This window comes from Carassius auratus, chromosome 5 (genome assembly GCF_003368295.1).
Source record: "Carassius auratus strain Wakin chromosome 5, ASM336829v1, whole genome shotgun sequence".
In the NCBI taxonomy this organism is placed as follows: Eukaryota; Metazoa; Chordata; class Actinopteri; order Cypriniformes; family Cyprinidae; genus Carassius; species Carassius auratus.
The window spans coordinates 4,378,306-4,400,680 of NC_039247.1; the positions used below are offsets into that span (position 1 = coordinate 4,378,306).

Here is a 22,375-nt window from a genome sequence, read left to right on the forward strand (position 1 = left end):
CGGCATAGCCAATCAAATTGCCGCAGCTGACCAAGCTTTTCATTTTGATTGGTCTGACGGTCTGTCGATATTCTTTGGCCCGCCTTCTATTCTGAGTGTGATGGAAAGAAAGTTCTATTCGTTTCCACCATAGACGAATCGGTTGTTTCAAACACTCTAAAGAACTTGGTTTATTATTTTCGTTTTATTGAAGAACATTAGTTACTACCCTTTAAATAACAACCAAGAAAAGAGGGAGAACTAAGGAAAAAGAACAAACATATTCAAATAGGTTATTTGGAAATTCTTTGAAGCTCGCGAATATTTAATAAGCCTTGATGGCTTTTTAAATCTAAGTGTCTATACTGTTGCAATGTAAATATGATTAGCATTTTAAAAAATATGTAGAAGTAAATAATCATTTGCATAATTCTTTTGATGATTCTATTATTATTATTATTCGTGTTAAAAAAAATCGATAAGTACGATTCGTATACGTTTGATTCCTTTACAAGATTCGACTCAAATTAATCAGACGTACAGTAAACTGAAAGCGATCAAGTTAATAAGTAAAAGTAAAATAAATAAATAAATTATGGCAAAAATTCAACCAGGCATCTTTTAAGGCACCTATAACGACTGACAGGGGTCTTGCCTGCTGACAGTATGGCTGCCTTCAGCAGAGGCAGGCAGAGGATAAAAGTTCTCTGCCGCTTTAGGACTTTAATATTTACAAGAAACTTTACAGGTAATGCTTATTTAATAATAAAACATATTGTCGTTAAAATATTTTGACAAATTATTTTACAAAATATGTCAATATCGGTAATTAACCTTCAGCAAATTCACTGTTTTTAGCTTGCTTGTACCGTTATAGTTTGTTTGCACTTTTTATTATTGTTGTTATTATTAATATCAGCAAACTATTGAAGTCTCTGTCGTTAAATGACCTAGAGATGTCCTTCTGATTGCAGCATGTACATTTGATTATGATCTGGTGGTGATTGGTGGAGGCTCTGGAGGTTTGGCATGTTCAAAAGAAGGTAATGTAGGTGTCATCCAGAGCTGGGTAGTCATCTATTACGTATAATCTGGATTACGTAATCAGATTCCAAAAATTTAATTCTTGTAATTAGATTAAATTACATTTTTTAAATACTTGTAATCTGACCATAGTTATTTTTTTATTTATTACATGATTACACATTACTCACACAATAGCAATAAATTATTCAGAACTGATTGATTCTCCCTAATTCCTCTTTTTCATATTTTAAATGTACCTTAGTTTCTAAAATAGTCTACCACTTATCTACATTCGGAAAGTCTTCCAGTTTTGTGGATTTTTACTCAAAGAACAGTCACGGTATCTGGTCAGGGGGCTTACTACAGACATTTGAAAGACCATATGATCACTGGATTTATAAAATTATTTTGTGTTTTCTCAACGTACTCAACATATCAACCACTGATGAACACATTCATTTTTATTAGAATTTTCACTCATTATGTTATTAAACCATATATTAACTGCTGTTTCTGGAAGGATTTATTTTTTTTACTAGTAAGAAAAAGTAGGCTAATCAAAAAGTAAAATGATTATTACATAAAGTGTGTAATTTAATGCATTACGTTATTTACTGCATTTTATTGTCATGTAATTTAGAATCAGTAATGGATTATAATTTAAGTAATCTACCCAGTCTTCCATACTATAGTTTTGAACTGTTTTTCCTCTTCTTTTACAGTTATTAGCAATGACATTTCAGTGCATCTCATTAAATTATTTCTAAGCTAAGATGTCATTTAGTGTTTTTGATGCTTGACCATATTGTTTTATTTTGTTTCTTACAGCTGCCCAATTAGGGCAGAGAGTTGCCGTCTTGGACTACGTCGAACCTTCACTGAAAGGTACATACCAACTCATTTATAGTTGTCATCATCTATCTTTTTGTTGGTAATGTGTTTTTATTTCGATAAAAACCTAATCAGCTTATGCTGCATTTAGGCACAAAGTGGGGTCTTGGTGGCACGTGTGTGAATGTCGGCTGTATTCCAAAGAAGCTTATGCATCAGGCGGCACTGCTTGGCACTGCTGTCAAAGATGCTAGGAAGTATGGCTGGCAAATCCCAGAATCCCTGTCACATGACTGGTGAGTTTCATGAATCTGTATCAGAGACGCATGGCCTGACTGTATGTAGAGACATTGCTTATAGACAGAGCTGTTTTATTGCGGTAATCATCCTGAACAGTGCATGTTATAGTATGAATTTAATATTGAGTGGTAAAGTAGGTTTTGGTTCAAATACTACTTTTACTAGTACTTTATGAGGCACTGCACCATCTTGTGGTAAAAATAGATGTCTGACTGGTCTTATGCAAAGCACAACAGTCTTTGCACTAGAGGGCACTCCAGGTTTGATTAAGAGGGTTAGGCTTTTACATGTGTTTTACAAATAATGGCCTTAAATACAACTTTCCATACATTTGCAATAACATTGTTGAGCTTAATTAGGTGTCTTCGCTGAAAATATTAAAATAATCTCTTTTTGAAAATGGATAAGATAACACTTTCTACATTGTTAGGTAGACAACTTCAGTGGGTGTCTGACCTCGGATTTTCCCTCAAACTTGAAAAAAGAAGAATGTCTGTGTGTACACACACATATTATAAAAACCCTACACCTCCATGTATAGATACAGTAATGGTCTCTTTAATTGTTTACTCTCTCAGTCATATTTTATTGTTATAATTAGAGTATTGCTCGAAACCACATCTTGAGATGTTTATTTATTTTCACCAAAAGGCATTAGTATGAAGAAAAAAAAAAAATAATCATGTGCATGTATGTATTTCAGTGTAGCAGTTGATAGATAAAAAAATTAAATGTTAAATGCATGTGAGGTATCTATAGTGATTTGCATTATTGTGGCCAGGTAAGTTCCAGTAGAACTGTAGTTTTGTGAAATATGTTTCAGGTCTACAATGGCTGAGGCTGTCCAGAACCATGTGAAGTCTCTAAACTGGGGTCACAGAGTTCAACTACAAGACAAGTAAGTTATACTATTAAAGTGTCATTACCTGTAAGTACTTTTTTCATTTGTGACCCTGGACCACAAACCCATTCATAAGGGTCAGTTTTTTTTTTAAATTGAGTTTTATACATCATCTGAAAGCTGAATAAATAAGCTTTTTTGGGATATGACATTATTTGGCTGAGATACAGTACAACTATTGAAAATATGGAAGCTGAAGTTGCAAAAAAAATCTAAATATTGAGAAAATCGCCTTTAAAGTGCAAATGAAGTTCTTAGCAATGTATATTACTAATCAAAAACTAAGTTCTAATATATTTACAGTAGGAAATTTACAAATTATCGCCATGGAACTTGATCTTTACGTAACATCCTGATGATTTTTGGCATAAAAGAAAAATCTATAATTTTGACCTGTACAAGGTATTTTTGCCTATTGCTACAAATATACCCCAGCGACTTAAGACTGGTTTTGTGGTCCAGGGTCACATTTGTCAGTCAAGAGAAACTTAACGGTTAATGATAACTATTTCTGTGCAGGTCAAAGCAAGCTTTCTAAAATTATCCATATGATACTGAATTTGGCTTTTGGAAATATGTCACTTATGTTAGTAGACTAATCTGTCAGAATATTGGTTGTTGTACTACAAGCTGAGGGTTCAAAAAAACGTATTCACCATTTTACAGTTGACTGTGACCGATGCAGAACCAGTGTATTCCAGAAGGGCTTCTTTCAGGGTACAAATGATCTATTCACTAATTACTAAAAAAAGAAAAAGAAAAAATATAGAGATGTTTTAGAGCGGAGTCTTTATTTCCCAGTAGATCTCATTAGCTGTCCATCTCTTTCACCATTTCATCAGGTAATTACAGTCTGAAGCAATATGAATGAACACAGAGAATGTGCCATCATGATAAATTGTACTAAATTTCAGCCGTCTTGCTGTATGGCTGTGAGGCAAACAGGTGTGGTGATATCATTTCCCAGAATGCACAAAAAATATGTCTCCACATTACAAGAGAAGTGTCAGGTTGGGTTTGAACATCAAAATTGTTAATGATCAAATTTTGTTATTTCTGTTGAGTTTTCCTACATCGCTGTGAATTTGTAGAAACTGTGTAGGTGGACACGGACAATTATGATGATCTTCGGTTCATGTGTTGGTATTTTAATGTGATATAACAATCTCTCTGTCCGATGTAAAAGGAAGGTGAAATATTTGAATATGAAGGGCAGTCTGGTGGATAAACACACTATCAGAGCTGTAAATGCCAAAGGGAAAGAGGTATGCTTTTGAGTTTAAAACCACTTAATTCTCTGAAATATTAATTTACCAGCAATATGATGTGCTGTATTCTTGTTTACCTGCATCTTTGTATTCACAGATGACAGTGACCGCTAAAAACATTGTGTTAGCTACTGGTGGACGGCCGAAGTACCCTACACATGTAAGTGTGCTTGCCAGTGCAGGCAGGCATGTGTGGGTGTTGTCTTTCCACTCTGTGACCTTGTTCTGCTGATAAGCGAGCAGCAGAGATCATTTTGTCTTGTCTAACTTGCCAGATATGGGACATTTGGTATTATTCTTCCTCAGACTTGTCAGCCTGCTATTTTTCTTTGCTTTTCATTTTAAACCATATTCTAAATGATCAAGAGACCAGTAAAGATGGAACGAACATTTTTATTTACCTAGCTCTGGTTTAAATGGGTTAATTATTGTGCAGTTAAAGAAATAGATGCCTCTTCTTAGAATGATTACTGTTTTTTCATTGTGACATAGTTTTCATTAAAAATATTATTTTTTTTGGAAGCAATTATTTTTTTCATTATTAGTATTATTATTTACAACAGTATTTGTTAATAATAATAAAAATATATACATATAAAGAAAGTGGTGTCTCAGGGCAATTAATGTTTTGAGGTGTTTTCATGAAAAATAATAATTGAGGGATTATTTTACATTCATATTAGAGTAATCAAATTAACCTAATCAAAATTTGTATTTAATGTAACATTGTTTACTATACATATATACATATATAGTTAGAAATATGTTAAATTTGGATAATGTTATAGAAGAATATTGGAAGCATTTTATTTTAATTGTTATTTTTTAATTTTAAGTAATTTTAATATAATATCAATATTTTTGTACATGGAATTGTACATTTAGTATTAGTGTTGATAATATTAATGGTTTTATTTAGATTTGAAAGTTTCTATAGCTTTTAAATTATATATATATATATATATATATATATATATATATATATATATATATATATATATATATATTATTATTTTTTTTTTTATTTTTTTTTTATTATTTTAATTATCTATTAAATTGATTGCTGCTTGTGCTGAAAATGTCCTCTTTAAAATGACTCTGATCTGTGTGGTTCATCCTTCAGGTCCCAGGAGCCATGGAGTTCGGTATCACAAGTGATGATGTCTTCTGGCTCAAAGAGTCTCCCAAAAAAACGTAAGTGACTTTTATATTCTGGACCAGACCACAGAGCAGACATGTGAGAAAACATTTTCACCCATCAAGTCTGATTAAAGGAAGTTTACTTCCAGACGTGAGAGGTCAAGAAACTTGCTTCACCTGTTGCTTTGCTCTTTGCTCTGGTCACTTTCAGCCAGCTGCATTTGTTTGCAAGTTCGTTATTATTATATTACTCATTAATTATATTATTTTTTCAGAAGACACTGAGCAAAATACAGATTTTATTTAGAGATGAACTTGCATTTTCAATTCCTTACCCTCAATTCAAGTCACGCTAGGTACTGTCACGGCCACATCCTCTCAGACAGGTGATGTTGTTTTGCTGTTGAGCTGTCAGCTGTGCAGGTGTGATTTCAGACTGTTGCCAGTAACACGGCTCATCCTGTGGAAGTAGCAAGTCCTTGGTGACTGACGGGCATGAGCAACACCACTGGCACGCATGCCCGAGAGGGCAAAGGAAAAGCTTTTACATTGACTTGTGCAGTCGTATTCACCAAAACAGCAGAGCATCTGTCAGGACTGATGATATACTGGACGCTTTGCATTCTCAAGACTACCAAATGATGCATTCGGCATGATATCAACCCTTGGGCTCATTACACAAACGTCAGTGTTGAAAATAACTTGTTTTGAAGGAACCAGGTAACTATTTTGCCTGTGCTTCAGGTGTCCAATAGGCCTCAGGACCCACAGATGCTCATGCAGTAAATAGTCCTGTTATCTCTCTCTGCTCTGCTGGAATGAAAGGAGGCTCAGTCTGGGCAGATGTAAGGGAGGGCACAGCATGAACTTGCTGATCGTATCATGGTCAGGGTTATTATAGACGTGCTGCTCAAGGTTGACTACAGTAACCACAGTTTTCACACACTCCCCAGGATGATCTCTCCCTCCTGCTTTTCAGGCATGGATGTAGAAACTAGTGGGGCTTTGACCGAAGCTAATGTTATGCTAGGCCTAACAGTAAATGGATGAGGTTATTTAACGACATGTTCAAATATGATCTGTTCTTTCCCCTCCTGTTATATTGGGGCTTTTGAGTGAAAATACATTTATGTTAATGTGATTGGGAAACATGATAGTGGATTCAAACTTGGGTGAGAATCAGCAGAGACGTGGTGATGTGATATTATATCTGGGTCATAAGATGATTATGATGATTATGCAATTATTTTTGTTTTATGTGTAGTTATTTTAAATTGTGATATTGCATACTTTCATGCACTTTTTCATTCATCTGAATTGGACTATCCATAGCTATGATCTCTTGCTCACTCTAAGATTGTATTATGATTAAATAGAACAAATAATGTTATAACAAAAAGTAATTGTTTAATCTGTGAAAGACCATATGACATTATACACCATACTTCTATATAACATAATATATATATATATATATATATATATATATATATATAATATTATTATTATTATTATTATTATTATTATTATTATTATTCTCTAATAGAGTTTTAAGTCTCTTATGCTCACCAATGCTGCATTTATTCAAATATTGTTAAATGTTATTGCAATTTAAAACTGTTTTTTTTTTTCTCTTTTTTTTTATATATATTTCAAGAGGTATTTATTATTTTAATTATTTTTCATGTGATGGTAAAGCTGAATTTTCAGCAGCCAAAACTCCAATCTTCATTTTAATGAAGGAATCAGAATCATTAATTTCTTTAAACTAATAATATTTCGCAATTTTGCTGTTTTTACTTCGTTTTGATCAAATCATTGCAGCATCAGTGATCATAAATGACTTCAAATACATTACAAATATCTATTAACTTAAAAAATAAGAATTAATAAATACAAATTAATCAAACATTAAAAAATAATTCATGAACAGTAGTTTATATAAAATCCATTCCAATTTTATGAGGATGTGTGTGAGCATGGAGATTGGCTCAACATTTGAAGATGTTAATTTTAAGGTTTTACATTTTTAAATGTGTTATTATTAAATGTATTTAATTAAGTAATAAATTACTAATTTCAGTAATGGAAATTAATTCCGCTGAATTACCCTAAGGCACTGGTTGTCAATAGATCACATGTGAAGGGAGAAGAAGTGTTACGTGTTATACAAATGCAAATCAATGCAATTCATTTAGGTCTCATGTATCCTGTATTAGTCATTCTATTTTAACTGAAATTTCCCTTATACTAATCCAGGTTTTTAAAGGTTTTTAGCCCAGGTCATTCCTGATCATCAGACTTTTTGCACTGTGGCAGGTAGGAGCTCAGGGATGTGTTTTGTTGATAAAACAGCAGAAAAGATGTCTGAGATTTTGCTCCTAATCCTTCCCTAAGCTGCCTCACAAAAGAGCAGTAAGTGCAGATGTGCATTAGCAGTGTTGTACACCGAATGCGTGTGATGTTGCATTGGCATAAGTGGCTATCACTCAGCAGTGACGTGTAGGAACATCCTCGAGGATTAGACCTTGTGTTAACAATTAGCCTTCACCATGACCATGAATCTCCGGGTGGATTAAAGCTGATATTGGACGTCGACCACACACACAGTCATCTTTCTACAATCGCACACACATACAGTCGCTTTATTGTGTTAAAGTGGTGTGCAACATTTTACTCTCATTTATTTTTACATAATGTTCCTGCGACTGATTTACTGACTCTGTCATTGTAATGTGACATCATTGCTCATGTTGCTCATCTGTGATCTCATAATTGCTGTTTTCTGTGTGTTTCAGGTTGGTTGTTGGTGCCAGTTGTATCCTTCAAAGCCCACTTATTGTAAAGGCAGAATGTCTACTTACCAAGATGACTCCATTAGAAACACAATGAGTAATCATGGAGTGCATTTACATGTTCAGCCAATTGCTGATAAATCGGCTGAAGATGAAAACCTTAAGATGAGATTTTGTTTTTAGCCTGTTTTTCTTTACCATAATGCGTGTGAAGATTTATATGCAGAGCAAACTGGTGCAGTGAGCAACAGTCTTTATGTTGGTCTTCCTAAAAAGTTTTTTGTCTTCAGAGATTTACAATAAGGCGTTTACATGTTCTTTCATGTTGTCAGGTTATTAGTGTATGATTGTGCATGCAAACACACTTAAGTTTTTCCTCATAGACTGTCATTTTGAAAAGTGAATAAATTAGCAATAAAATAACAAAAAGCTTCAATAAGACTTTATTTAAACTGTATATTCTGTTTTACTTAATTATTTTACTATAAAATTAGTAAATCATTACTGTTTTCCTTCACTGCGTGTGTGTAAAGATGTAGCATTGGAATGTGCCGGCTTTCTTACAGGCATTGGACTGGACACCACAGTGATGGTGCGCAGTATCGCCCTCCGGGGGTTTGATCAGGTACTGCATCTCGGTTTTAGTCCCGTGACAACATGTCCTCTCTGATGTATTTATCAACAACAACAACAACAAATCTCTCCTCTTTTTTTATATTAACCTGATTTAATTTGTTTTAGAGTTGTGAAATATGCTCGTAAGAATAGTTATTATCAGTCTCAATGAAATAGCTTTTGGTTTGGGCTTTCTTTAATGTGACTCACTCTGGTAGAACCGTCAGGCTGTATGGCAAAAACAGGATGAGAGACCTGGCCAGACTTGTTTTATGACCCTGTTTTTTCAGCATTCATCTTTAATTAATGGTTATAGTGTTCTGACAGGAGGTTTGTCATGTTGTTATTAAGCATTACACCCGCAGTATGGTCTGACGGGAGTCACAGAATGACAACAAAGAGCAAATTGCTCAGTTGAAGTAAAATCTGTGTTTAAGAAAACAAACGATAAGGAAAAGCTCTTAAGTCTATTTGAAAGCATCATTTTATTTTTTGAAGTTACTCTTTGTACTCTTGTAGATAAAATCTGCTCTCCTTCGAATGTTATGCATCTGATTATATAATCGATAAATATCTGTTATTATTTGGGGTTATAGTGTTCTTATTTGATGTGTCTATATGATGCTTTAAAGTATTTTACATTTTTAGTTACGTTAGTTATTAAAAAGTTTTGTTATGAGGTGTTTAAAAATGTATTATGTCTTATTTTCTCTTGTTGATTGATTTGAAGGCAAATGACAGCATTTACAGATATCGATGTTTCTGAGATTAAGATCTAAAATATGCTTTCTGAAACTAACTCGCTTGCATGACTGTAAAGAATAGATATAGTATATGTTTTATTCTTTCTGCTTGTCTCCCAGCAAATGTCTGGTTTAGTGACAGACTACATGGAGGCCTATGGCACCAAGTTCTCCTGGAAGTGTACACCAAAAAGCATAGAAAAGCTCTCATCTGGGCTTCTGCGGGTGACATGGATGGATCTAAACACTAAAGAGGAACATCAAGACACCTTCAACTCAGTACTTTGGGCTGTAGGTGAGGTCTCAATGCATCTCAAATACATATGGAGCATGATTTAATTTATTAAGCACTTTTCTTTTAGGAGAGTTCCACAAAATTTCATTTTAGCAAATTTAATATTATTAATATATTAATATATATATATATATATATATATATATATATATATATATATATATATATATATATATATATATATATATATATATATATATATAATATTATTATTTTATTATTATTATTATTATTATTATTATTTTTTTTTTTATTATTATTTTTTTTTGCTTATACAGTATTACTGTGGCCTATTTGTTGCAATGTTAGAAAATCATAACTCACTGCACAGTCTCTTTTTCTCTCACATAATAAAATACCTCCTTTAGTTTCAAATCAATATTGCCCGTTTATCTATTTATTTTCTAAGGAGCCATGTAATAAGCAGGATACAGTCATTTTATATAAATTATAAACATTTTATTAAAGTAAAAAAAACAACACCTTCCGATTCTTTGATCAAGCTGTCTGGGTTTATTTAGCGATAATTGACTGTCTCACTGTACATTATCTCTTATCGCTCTTAACGGAGATTAATGCTGTGGGAAAACATGCTGAACAGTTGAGTCATCTGCTGTGATCAGTTATGCTTTCAACGCATTTCAAAATCATAAATCCTCAATACATATATCTGTTTTTTGTGCTTATATTATACCATTGTGCTGCGTTATCAGCAAAAACTAGACTATCAGCCTGAAAACAGGGTAATAAAGAGAGAGGGATGGAATCATCTAGGGAAGAGTTAATCACTGAACCGAGGTCTGCTCTTTAGGACCAGGATGCACCAGGGGCCCTGGGGTCACCCCATTCCCTGCTTTGTTCTCTCGCTCTGGGTTTTCCTGCCAGAGTTGTGTGTCTCTCTGTACGGAAACCCACCCAGAGCTTCCACGGTTTTTCCCTTTTCTCGTCCCTCAGCATCTCCGTCCACAGATGCCATCCTCTTTTCTGAGTTTCTGTCTTTCACTCGTCTGGTTTCTCTCATTCCGGTTACAGGGACAATGAGAGGAATATAGGAATATCCGTCTGGCTGGTGCTGCTTGATTTATTGCTGGTGTGAAAAAAGGGTGTGGAGCAGTGCTGCTTTGTGTGTTTACAGTGAGGATGAGACTTCAGCTTCCTCTCTGGATGTGTGTGTGTGAGATAGAGTTATCTGTAGTGACTCCTATTGCAATGTATGGCAACCTTGGCTTTGGGTGTTTGATGAGTTGAGTGGTTTTCTCGGGCCTTTCTGTTCCTGAGACTTCGGTCCAGACTGGTTTGCGGTCGAGGGATTATAGTGCACTCAGGTTTGCTGTCCTAAAAGTGCGTTTTGACTTTTACCACAGATATGTGTATTTAGTCAAGGTATGAACTTGAGTGCATAAAAACCTAGTGCGTACAATGTAGTGGTCAGCTGATATCTAAGAAATAAGGGTGACACATGGCCGATACAGGTGATAATAGGCTGAATAACTATGTCTCTGGTTCACCCATACAAGTATTACATTTACTAATTGCAATATTGTACAAATGTGAACATTTCTACTATCAAGTACTATCAACTGTAGGTGGTTCATGGCTGCCAGGCAAATTTGAGCATTAATAATCAGTTTTTTTATAATCAAATAGTGTTAGTTTTGACTGTTGGCATAGTGGAAAGAGCTTTCAGAGGCTGATATTCTTTATCAGACCCCTGAGAGGATGCTGCGTTTCCCTGCTGTGGTCTGTCTGTTTCTCCGTCCTGCTCTCTTTCTCACAGTGAAAGCATAAAAATTGGCATTTTTTGATCTCCCTCGTGGCAGCTCATAGAGCAGCCCCATCCCTCCTCTTGTCCTTTACTCCCAGCGGAGCTCTTCCACCCTTCCGCTCCTCCATCCTTCCTCTGGCCTGCACCCTTCTGCAGGTGGCTGCACTAAACGCCAGGAAAGAGAACATTTCCTCCATACTGTACTGTAGCTTTACAATCCTCTTAAGAGGATTGTAGAAGGGAAGTAATATACTTACACGTAAATAGGCTTTCCGATTGGTTCACAATTGTGTCCTTCTGATGTATTTGGATGAATTCTCGCTTTATTTTTATACCCTTACAAAAAATTACAATGATTATTAAAGTAAAACCATGATAATTTAAGTAAAAATGTAATGCAAAATGCAAAACTGTTGTTAACAGGCTGTTATTGTCCCGAAAAAATAGAAATAAATGTGACGTGTAATATTTGGATCCTAAAATTTGTGTTAGACTCTTGTGTGTTGGTCAATATATTGCCATTTTTTGATTATCTGCAAATTATCACACGCATTTAAATTATTAACATTTGATAGCTCCAGATTATGTCTTTCCACAACATCGTCACTTGTACTGTTTTTATTTTTATTTTTTCAGTTAAAATTGTGATCATTTTCAACAGTATTGTTTGCTACCATTAAAATATATTATGTATATATTGGCGTTACAGAGCTTGGAGTGGGAAATCATTATTTTTCCCTGACCACTGGTAGAAGAAACCTGTTTGAAAACAACCATTATTTTTTACAGCTTTGTTTGGTTTTGTCTAGTTGCAAAGAAATGATACATTTCATCTTTAAAGAAAATTAAAATACAATTTAAAATTCCTTCTAAATATATATGTATGTGTGTGTGTGTGTGTGTGTGTGTGTGTGTATATATATATATATATATATATATATATATATATATATATATATATATTTATATTATATTATATTCTTTCAGTTTAATTTAAGGGCATATGTTTTAGTCATATTATATTTGCCAGGAGCTGTTCTTCTGCTACTGTGCAGTAACATTTAATTAAATCACTGTGAAGGATTACAGATCTCACACTGATGTGTGACTGGAATGGAAGGCAGCTTAATCCTCTCTTATTGTTTCATCAATTTTTCTCTCCGGCCTGTTGAGTCGATAAGGCTCATTTAAAGTCCTGCCGGGCAGATTGTTGTGGCTAATTAACATGTTGGCCTTGAGATTTCGGTCTTGTATAACTCCAGGCTTTGTTCTTGTGCATTATCAGAGCCAGCTGTTTGTCTGTCTGTGTGTTTGTGTGTGTGTGTGTGTGTGTGTGAGGAGGTGTGGGTTTGAATTCTCAGGCGTAGTCCTTATCAGTGGTCCTGTGTTGTTGTGTCCAGCCTTCACAATGCCCAGCAAGGTTCCAGGAGTCCAAATCAGACAGAAAAAGAGACAGGAAGTGCAGTGCAGGAATTGCTCACTCCAGTTTGACGCAGATACTGGTACTTTTCCCACTTTACTGTAATCATCGTTTCGGGTCCTTTTTTCAGACAAACCAATAAAATCTGCATTCTTACTGTTATCAAGCTGGCTTTGCCCACACAAAGTCAAGGACGTTTTTTTTCCACAGGCCGTGAAGGATATCTTGAGGGTTTTGTTGCTAGTGGAATGTGGTGTAAAACAAAGGATGTCTTTCATGTAAATTGCACCGGCAGAGCTTGTAGTTTGTGGACGTGTGTCAGCAACATTCTTTAACGCAGTCATAGAAATAAGTGTAAAATCTCTTCAGTATTATTTTATCACCAAAATAAAATCATACAACCCCCTTATAATGGGTGATTTATACTGCATTTGATTTTACCTTGTAGTTTTCTCAGTGCCAGTTGCTTTGTATTCATATATACACAGTACAGACCAAAAGTTTGGACACACCTTCTCATTCAAAGAGTTTTCTTTATTTTCATGACTATGAAAATTGTAGAGTCACACTGAAGGCATCAAGGGCTATTTGAGCAAGAAGGAGAGTGATGGGGTGCTGTGCCAGATGACCTGGCCTCCACAGTCACTGGACCTGAACCCAATCCAGATGGTTTAGGGGTAAGCTGGACCGCAGACAGAAGGCAAAAGGGCCAACAAATGCTAAGCATCTCTCATGGAACTCCTTCAAGACTGTTGGAAGACCATTTGAGGTGACTAGCTCTTGAAGCTCATCAAGAGAATGCCAAGAGTGTGCAAAGCAGTAATCAAAGCAAAAGGTGGCTACTTTGAAGAACCTACAATATGACATTTTCAGTTGTTTCACAATTTTTTTGTTATGTGTTTAATTCCATATATAATTCCACATGTGTTAATTCATAGTTTTGATGCCTTCAGTGTGAATCTACAATTTTCATAGTCATGAAAATAAAGAAAACTCTTTGAATGAGAAGGTGTCCAAACTTTTGGTCTGTACTGTGTATGTATATATATATATATATATATATATATGTATATATATCTATATATATATATATATATATATATATATATATATATATATATATAATGATGACATGTTAACGCTTGAACATCTCTACCTCTTTCTTTGAGTAATCGATGAATACATACTCAGGCCGTATCTGTGGCTCAGGTCTCATTGTAGTGGAGCAGAAGGAAGTTGTTTCTGAGCTTGAGACAGGAAAAGGGGGCTTAAGGTTTGTTGTTCTTGCTGGCTGATAGCATCTACATTGGTACATCTGGCTTCTGCTGCAAACATTGTTTATTGTGATACCTAAGAAGGCATTGGGACATGAGTCTTGTGTGTGCATCTAAGACGTCCTAAATGGGGGAAGGGGGATGTAGATGGACAAGTGTCGACAGCCTCTCTCAGCCCTCAGATAGGAAGTGACAGAAATGACACTGCAGGCCCCAGGTGGCTGATGGGATATGTATCTAGATCTCCTCAATACGCCCCTCTGTCAGACCACCACACAGAAACCTTCTACCCCAGCTGTGCTTGTGTTTTCTTTTCTAATCACTGGATAAGATTTTGCCCTTTAATCTGAGCGTAAATCCACCCCTAAATTCTCCCAGCAGGCCAAGCGGTTGACTCCAACCTCAAGCCTCCAAAAGCAGTCTGATATGTCCCTCTGCCTGTCTTTACTTTCTTCTCTTTTACCTCAGGGAGAGCTTCTGAAACCAAGACCCTAAATTTGGAGAAGGTTGGCGTGGAGATCAACAAAGAAACGGGGAAGATAATCGTAGCCGCTGACGAAGCCACATCCATGCCTAACATTTTCGCTATCGGAGACATCGCTGAGGTAGGCGTTGTGAATGAATGCCATCAAAAATGCACTTACATGGTAATCGAACTCAACTGAAAAGGCACAGCTTGAAAGCAACAGCATTTTCTTGTCTGTCAGCTCAGTTGCTCTTCTGGAAGGTCGTTGCCCTGTAACATCTCCGACACAACTGGCTGTCGGGATCAAATATCGCAGCTGCCCGTCATCCGCAGCAGCTGTGTGATTATTGGCGCACACACACACCACCGCAAAACTAGTCACAGAAGAAGCACCTTTTACTCTTTACGCCCCTTTCAAAGTGCATCGCTTCTCATTTTTTAATGAAAGAAAACAAGATGTTGAGCCGCACCTGGTTACTGCCAAGAAATGCATTTACTATACAGCTGCTTGGGCGGTGTCCACGCACACACACACACACACACACACACACACACACTATGAGCCAAACACCCGAGGCAGTTTCTTGGACAGCAGGATGTACAGAAGTTATCAGACTGGTTGCTGATGCCATTAGTCAGTGAATGAGAATTCGCCCCATGGTGCTGCAGGTTCCTGTGTTGTTACTGTAGGCATGTTTTTCACAGCGCTGATTGGCAGCCGTCCATTTCTGCGCTGTAATCATCATCGTGACTGACAGCCGTGTAATGTTGAGATGATAGTAATCTCTGAAATGCCTGATCAGACTAATCGCAATTAGATTTACACTTAACGCCACAGCATTAAAACATAATGCAGAGGAAATAATTGTTTAGAACTTTTCCGTTGTATTGTCGTGCGCTACCTAAGCTGCCCAGAACTTTCAGACTGGATTTGCTGTTGAATGTATCCATGCATGTGTGTCAGTGTTATTTTAATATTATTATACAGTTTACTTTAATAGTATTAATTAATATTTTGAATTGTCGTTTATTTGTTTAGGTTGTTTTTATTTAAATTTTTTCTATTTTCCTGTAATTAATTGTAATTTTAGATTAATAATTGTAAATACTTTAACTTAACATTATATATTTCAGTTAGTTGCCAAGGTAACTTTTCTGATTTTCACTAGAAAATATTTTTTTTATGTAATGTGTGTGTGTGTGTGTGTGTTAACTACTTCTTCTGTTTCAGGGTCGTCCTGAGTTGACCCCGACAGCCATTAAGGCTGGAAAGCTCCTGGCCCGCAGACTGGTGGGCCATTCCACTGAGCTCATGAACTATGACAATGTGAGTTTGCTGTTACATGCATATGCTTTCATTCTCACTTGCTCTTTGTTTCTTTATTGGTTTCTAAGCAAATATTCTGAGAATGTCTTTCATACTTTTTTGAGCCTTGACAGTGTAATTTACTACAAGCCTCCCGGTTTTCATTCAAAATCTCTTAAATTGTGTTCCGAAGACGAATTAAGCTTTTACAGGTTTGGGACAACATGGGGGTAAGTGATTAACCCTCTGAGGTCTAGGGGGTTTTGGGGGGCCTGGAGAGGTTTTGACATGCCCTGACTTTTGTGCTTTTTTTTCAGATGCTTCTAAACATATTACAAAATTTTCATTTTGGGGTGGAGTAACCCTTTTTAGATTATGTGTATTGTGATTTTCAGGAAAATGTTTTGTTTTGTATGCTGATTAGTTTGCTTGAGCCTTTTGTAGAGTGTATGTGTTTTCTCTGGTTGTGTGTGTATAGGTGGCCACTACAGTGTTCACTCCACTAGAATATGGCTGTGTAGGTCTGTCTGAAGAAGAGGCTGAAAGACGACATGGAAAAGACCAGATTGAGGTAAAAGCAATTTCGCCATGGGTGCTGTTAGACACAAAATTAAGTTCAGTTATAAAAAATGCCAAAAGCAGCATTATAAATTAATGTCCAATACATGATTAATAATAGCAGTAAACTTTTCTTACACCATGTAATATAGTTTATTATCCAAACTCTGGGCTTTGTGCAACTGGCGAGCAAACATATTCGTTTATTTAGTACTGCGGCAGGTTTGTTTATCAGCTGTTTTACAATTCCTTTGAACATGCAGTCTGTCCTTTTAGTGATTGATTGTAACCTAACCATGATTTAAATATAATATCATCATAATATGTATTTATGTGTATGTGAGTGCTGTTGTGAATATCCTACTGAATACATGCATGTAGGTTATAGCGGGCCCTCGCACACCTGCATTGCTCTAAAGCCTAAAGCATTCAGAAAGGGGTGTGCCTCAGATTTGATTGACCGGTGTGCAGGAGGGCTGACTGATGCTTGCAGAGGTTGATGAGAGATGATCAAAAACGCAGCATCACATTGGCCCTCACAGCTGTGAGCAGCGTGTGTCAGCTCGCCAGAGCGCTCGCTCTTTAAGCATGTTCAGTATTTATGATTTCAGCACCCCAAAAATGTTTAGAGCAGCAACACAGACACAAACCATAACAGTAGCAGCACTTGTTTCCAAGTGCTTGTCTAAAATGACGAGCTCAAGTGGTTGATGATGCAGGAAATGGGATGTTGTTGTTGGTGCATCATAGTTTTTGTGTTGACTGGTGTAACAGGTGTACCATGCCTTCTACAAACCCCTGGAGTTCACCGTGGCTGAGAGAGATGCATCGCAGTGCTATATCAAGGTATATTACGTGTGTGTGTGTGCGTGTGCGTGTACGTGTGCGTGTGTGTGTAGGTAACAAATAAAAGGGGAACAGACACAAAATCAAACTTCAAATTAAAAACAAACACCCTATCAACAACAAATTATAGAAGCAGACTAAAAACCACTCAGCAGCCAAAACAGCTCGGTATCAAGGCTCTGACTTTTGCATGAACAAACACCAGTCATAATTTTATCTAATATTTAAACAAAGTTGAATTTTTACATAGTAATTTTTCGATGGTTTGAAGTTTGCAGCTTAGTTACGACCTTGGGTCTCTCTCGGATTCTGATGTAGGTTTTACACTACTATTCAAAGACATTTTCACATTTTTAAAAGAAACGGATGCCTCTGTTCTCTAAAATAGCATTAATTGATCAAAGTACAGTAAAAATAGTCATGCTGTAAAATATTACTGTATGAAATAAATTTTGACTCTTAGCTCTGATTTTTACTTTATAATTTCCTTTTTTTCAGAAGCCATTACTCCAGTCTACAAAGAAAATCATTCTAATATGCTCTTTTAGTTCTTGAGAAACCTTTCTTATTATTAACACACCTGCATTACATTATGAAGTCTGGAAATTACAATCCAATGGCTTTTATGAATGTTATTACTTTTTTATAAATTCTCTGCATCCAAGATTTTAATTTGAATAGATTTTAATTGAATGTAAATGTAGATCTTAATTATCAGCTAATAACTGCATCCATGTTCTCTCCCCCTCAGGTGGTTTGTCTACGGGAGGGGGATCAGCGCGTGCTGGGTATGCATTTTACCGGACCGAACGCTGGTGAGGTCACCCAGGGCTTTTCTGTGGGCTTCCAGTAAGTTCCACACGTCCGTCTTTTAACCTGCTCATGCTGTTGAACTGGAATCAGATTACATTGATTTGTTCTGTTATCGCCCAGGTGTCTGTTTCGTTGCACTTGCATTTGCGTGTAAATTCAAATCTGTGAATAACAACAGCTGCGGACGAATGAATACAGAGTCTGTGTGTTTTTATCTGCAGGTGTGGGCTTACCTACGAACACCTCAGGAACACGGTCGGGATTCACCCCACCTGCGCCGAGGAGCTCATCAAGCTCAACATCACTAAACGCTCCGGTCTTGACGCCACAGTAACAGGCTGCTGAGGTTAAGCATCCCCTCCCTGATCGCACGAGCACACGGGAACCATTAAATAGATTGTGATAATGTGGGTTAACAGCTGCAGGACTTTTAAACCACCAAACCAGATCGATTTCAGTTTAGTAAATGATATTTAAAATAATAATTCTGGAGGTCGGTACTAACAAGTATGTTCCTCCTTTGCCACCGTGATGTATTGTTTTTAAACCAAGTCCAGGAGAGTTCAGCTAGCTTTTTACCACAGGTCAAGATAATCCAATAAAGTCCTCATGATTGCTCTCCAGAATAAGAACGGAGATCTAGGTTAGAGCAACACGAACCGCAAGCGCCTCTGCGAACAGATAAACACGGCCATAAATCAGGATTAAGGCCCCATTACCGTTGGCTGAAATGAGAAACGTTGGAGAAAGCGGCCTAATGTTTCTGAAATATATTCTGCAAATATTGTTGTTTCTCTGGCTGTACTTCCTGTCCATTAGTCATGCGCCGCTCCTGACACTGATGGATGGGATAGGCCCGTCACTATGCTGACACCACCCCATTTCCCAGGGAAGTAGACAAACACTCGGTGAGCGGCGCGTCACTCAAACGCAGAACCCGGTCGTGGACAGAGTGAGCGCTTGTTTAGTCCTGGACTTCAGGAGGTTCCCCAGTGCACAGCAGGAGCAGAGAGTACACCGTACAATAACATACTCTCCTGCCCCTGAAGTCTCTGGGTAAAACCTGCAAGTCCAAAGGAGGCATCAGTACCGCTGGCTACCTGAAGGTGGCAGTGTTAGCTTCCTTTTCCCCTGTTCTTCACTCACACGTGAGGATAAAAATCTCTGAGCTGTATAGTCATTACGAATTCAAGTCACAGTTAATCACTGGTGGAACGTTAAGATTAATTGAACACTTACTGGGCATTTGTCGCTCCATAGGTTTAGCTTATCTGTTGTTTGTGTACTTGGCTAATAGCTTTGCTGCCGCCCGCTTTGAGGGAAGTTAAACTGCAACTATTCCCAAAAGTTCAATTCATTTTGTGACAGGAAATCTGTGACATCTGTGTACTTTCAAACCAGATAACGTACGAAAAGCATATGTGCATTTTGAAATGCATTGATATGTAATGTCAGTAGATGCAAGTGCAATTTAATGAAACATTTTTCAGAGCCCTTAAAGGGGTAGTTCAACTAATAATGATTATTTTATTATTTATTCATTCTTATATCAGTCTAATCCTGTATATATTTCTTTATTCATCAGAAAACTGATGAAGGCATTTTGAACTGTATTGGTTGCACTTTTGTCTATTTAATTAAAATCGAGACTGCTTAAAAAGCATGCCGAAACATCATAAAAGTGATCCACATGACTTGTGCTCTGTATTCCTTGCATTATGAAGTCATATGATTGGTTTGTGTTAGGAACAGAATTAAATTTAGTTGTTTTTGACTGCAAATATTCCATCTTAGCTCTCTTTATTGCATTCATGAGAAAAGTATAGTTGCGGTGCCCATTTCTTAAACGAATCGAGTCTTATTGAGGTGGGGTTTTTCTTTCGTAATCATATTTTTTCATCACATAATTAAGTTCATAATCAATAACCAATAAGTGAATAACAGCTTAAGTTCTCTGTTCCACACACAAAGCTATCATATGAATCAAGTCAAAAGACTTGGAATAAAGCGCATGAGTCGTATGAGCTACATTTATGATTCTGTAATGGTTATTTTATGTGCTATTTTACAGCTTGAATGTTTCAGTCCAGTTCACTGTAGCATGGAAAAGAGCAACCAGAATAATTGTTTCATGCATGCCTTTACACAGAAGAAATACAGGTTTAGAATAACGTGAGGGGTGACTAAATGATGGCAGATTTTTCATTTTCGGATAAACGAGCCCTTTAACATTCACCAAGCTATTTATCTTTAATTATTCAAATGCCTTCATGCGTATGGTTTCCCACAAATACTTGCAACATTTCAATTGGAGAATGCCATCGAAGTAGAAGTGTCCTGCTGGAGTTTGTTTTTGTTTGAAGTCTAATCTGCCCTGGCTCTGATTAATGAGCCTGAGAGTGGAGTGACAGCCTGCTGTGGAGAGGAGCACTGCGCTACCAGGTTTATTTGTACCCAGGGCTGATGGGAAGAGGGGGGTACCGTGTGCTCGACTCAGGGACGGGGTGCTGACTGAAGAACCCTGACCCCAACAGCTTGGCTCTATCAACCCACACATACACAACACGCACAGCCAGTGGGTGGAGCTGCAACACAACACACAAATATGTGGGCGAATGTTTTTCTGAAGTGTACAGATATTCATGTTATGACCGGCATAATTGTCATGTAGCCACTATGATTATCAAACGTTGACACTTTGGTACATTTTTGAATGTTAAATTTAAATGTCGACACAAAAGCAGTTCTCAGAATTGGTCGTCTCGCTCAAATGCTGATCAAATGCGCTTTAGACACATTCCCCCGCAGGCCAGCTTGAGACAGCAGCTCCGATCCCCACATTCACACACGGTGAGGGGTCAGGGTTCAACTTTCAAGGGCCCAGCTAATGATGACTTGCACTAAAAGCCAAAACTGGAGAGGGCGAGTCTGATGATACTTGGCGCCATATTTATTTCTGAAAATAGAGCCTGATTTGGCATTAAGCCATGCACTTGATTTAGTAAGATATGCAAATTGCACCATTAAAATAATGATGGATTCAATTATGTCTTCTGTTTCTTTCAGATGGTGTGAATTTAACTTGTTCCAAATCTTAGTAAGCTGCCTCATATACTGCTATCTCTGTAGGTACATCACACTGATCTACAGGTTTTTTTAGTTTTTTTGTGCATATACCACATGCATTGCACATTTCAGCCATTGTGTCATGTCTTTCTTTCTTTTTCTTTTTTTTTAAGCCATATGTATTGCATTTCTAGTTTGTACTCCTGCTGTTTTTCAACTTGTTCTATTAGTGCAAAAGGATACACAGGGCAGTCGAATGACTAAAGGAATGCCAGGTTTTTATAAAGTTTCACTTTAGTTTGAGCGCCACGTTTTTACATTGCAAAGCACTGCAAAAGATGCAAGACGTGCGCAACTGTCAACACACGTCCATAGGGCATGTTTACATAGAAAAACATTGAAAAAACTGTGCAGTGGAATGCAGAAACAGCCTCAAAGGCAACATCCTAACTGTCATGGATTCTTGTAAGTGTGAAAACTTCAAGTGCAAACTAAATTATGAGAGCTAAACATTAAAGACTGAAGTTATGATTAATCTGAATATAATATGATCCTGACATATCAACACAATAAGACAAAGATACAAATGCGTAACACAAATATTAGGTACAACAAAAAGACAGAAATCAATTCAAATGTTTTTATGACCATTTTCATCATTGAATAAAATGTTTATTTATTTTTTAGCATTTTTCTCGACAGATTTGGTTAAAATGGGATCTTAGCATAATGTTGCAAACTAACTTTGTGACTGTAGTTCACCTTTGCTGCGTTAAAAATGCTATAAGTTAGGAATCTTTATTTTATTTTATTTTTTATTATTAACACTTTTGTTCAACAAAGATGCATTGATTTGATCCAAAGTGACCGTAAAACATTGATAATGTCACAAAAGATTTCTATTTCAATAAATTCCGTTCTGCTTTTATTTCAATAAAAGTTTCTGTTGATCAACGAATATCACAAAA

The 22,375-nt window shown here is 36.5% G+C and overlaps 1 protein-coding gene across 1 annotated transcript; it reads left to right on the forward strand.

Moving 5' to 3' along the window:
- Nucleotides 1–125: 125 nt before the first annotated feature.
- On the forward strand, nt 126–21,385 carry txnrd2.2 (thioredoxin reductase 2, tandem duplicate 2). The gene is made up of 17 exons (XM_026244915.1): nt 126–727; nt 954–1,022; nt 1,834–1,890; nt 1,988–2,132; nt 2,960–3,034; nt 4,224–4,302; nt 4,403–4,465; nt 5,429–5,499; nt 8,244–8,263; nt 8,774–8,865; nt 9,719–9,893; nt 14,821–14,957; nt 16,050–16,145; nt 16,603–16,695; nt 17,457–17,528; nt 18,280–18,377; nt 18,563–21,385. The coding sequence occupies exons 1-17, from the start codon at nt 646–648 to the stop codon at nt 18,684–18,686; spliced, it is 1,548 nt and encodes a 515-aa protein (XP_026100700.1). The 5' UTR covers nt 126–645; the 3' UTR covers nt 18,687–21,385.
- The last annotated feature ends 990 nt before the right edge of the window (nt 21,386–22,375 follow it).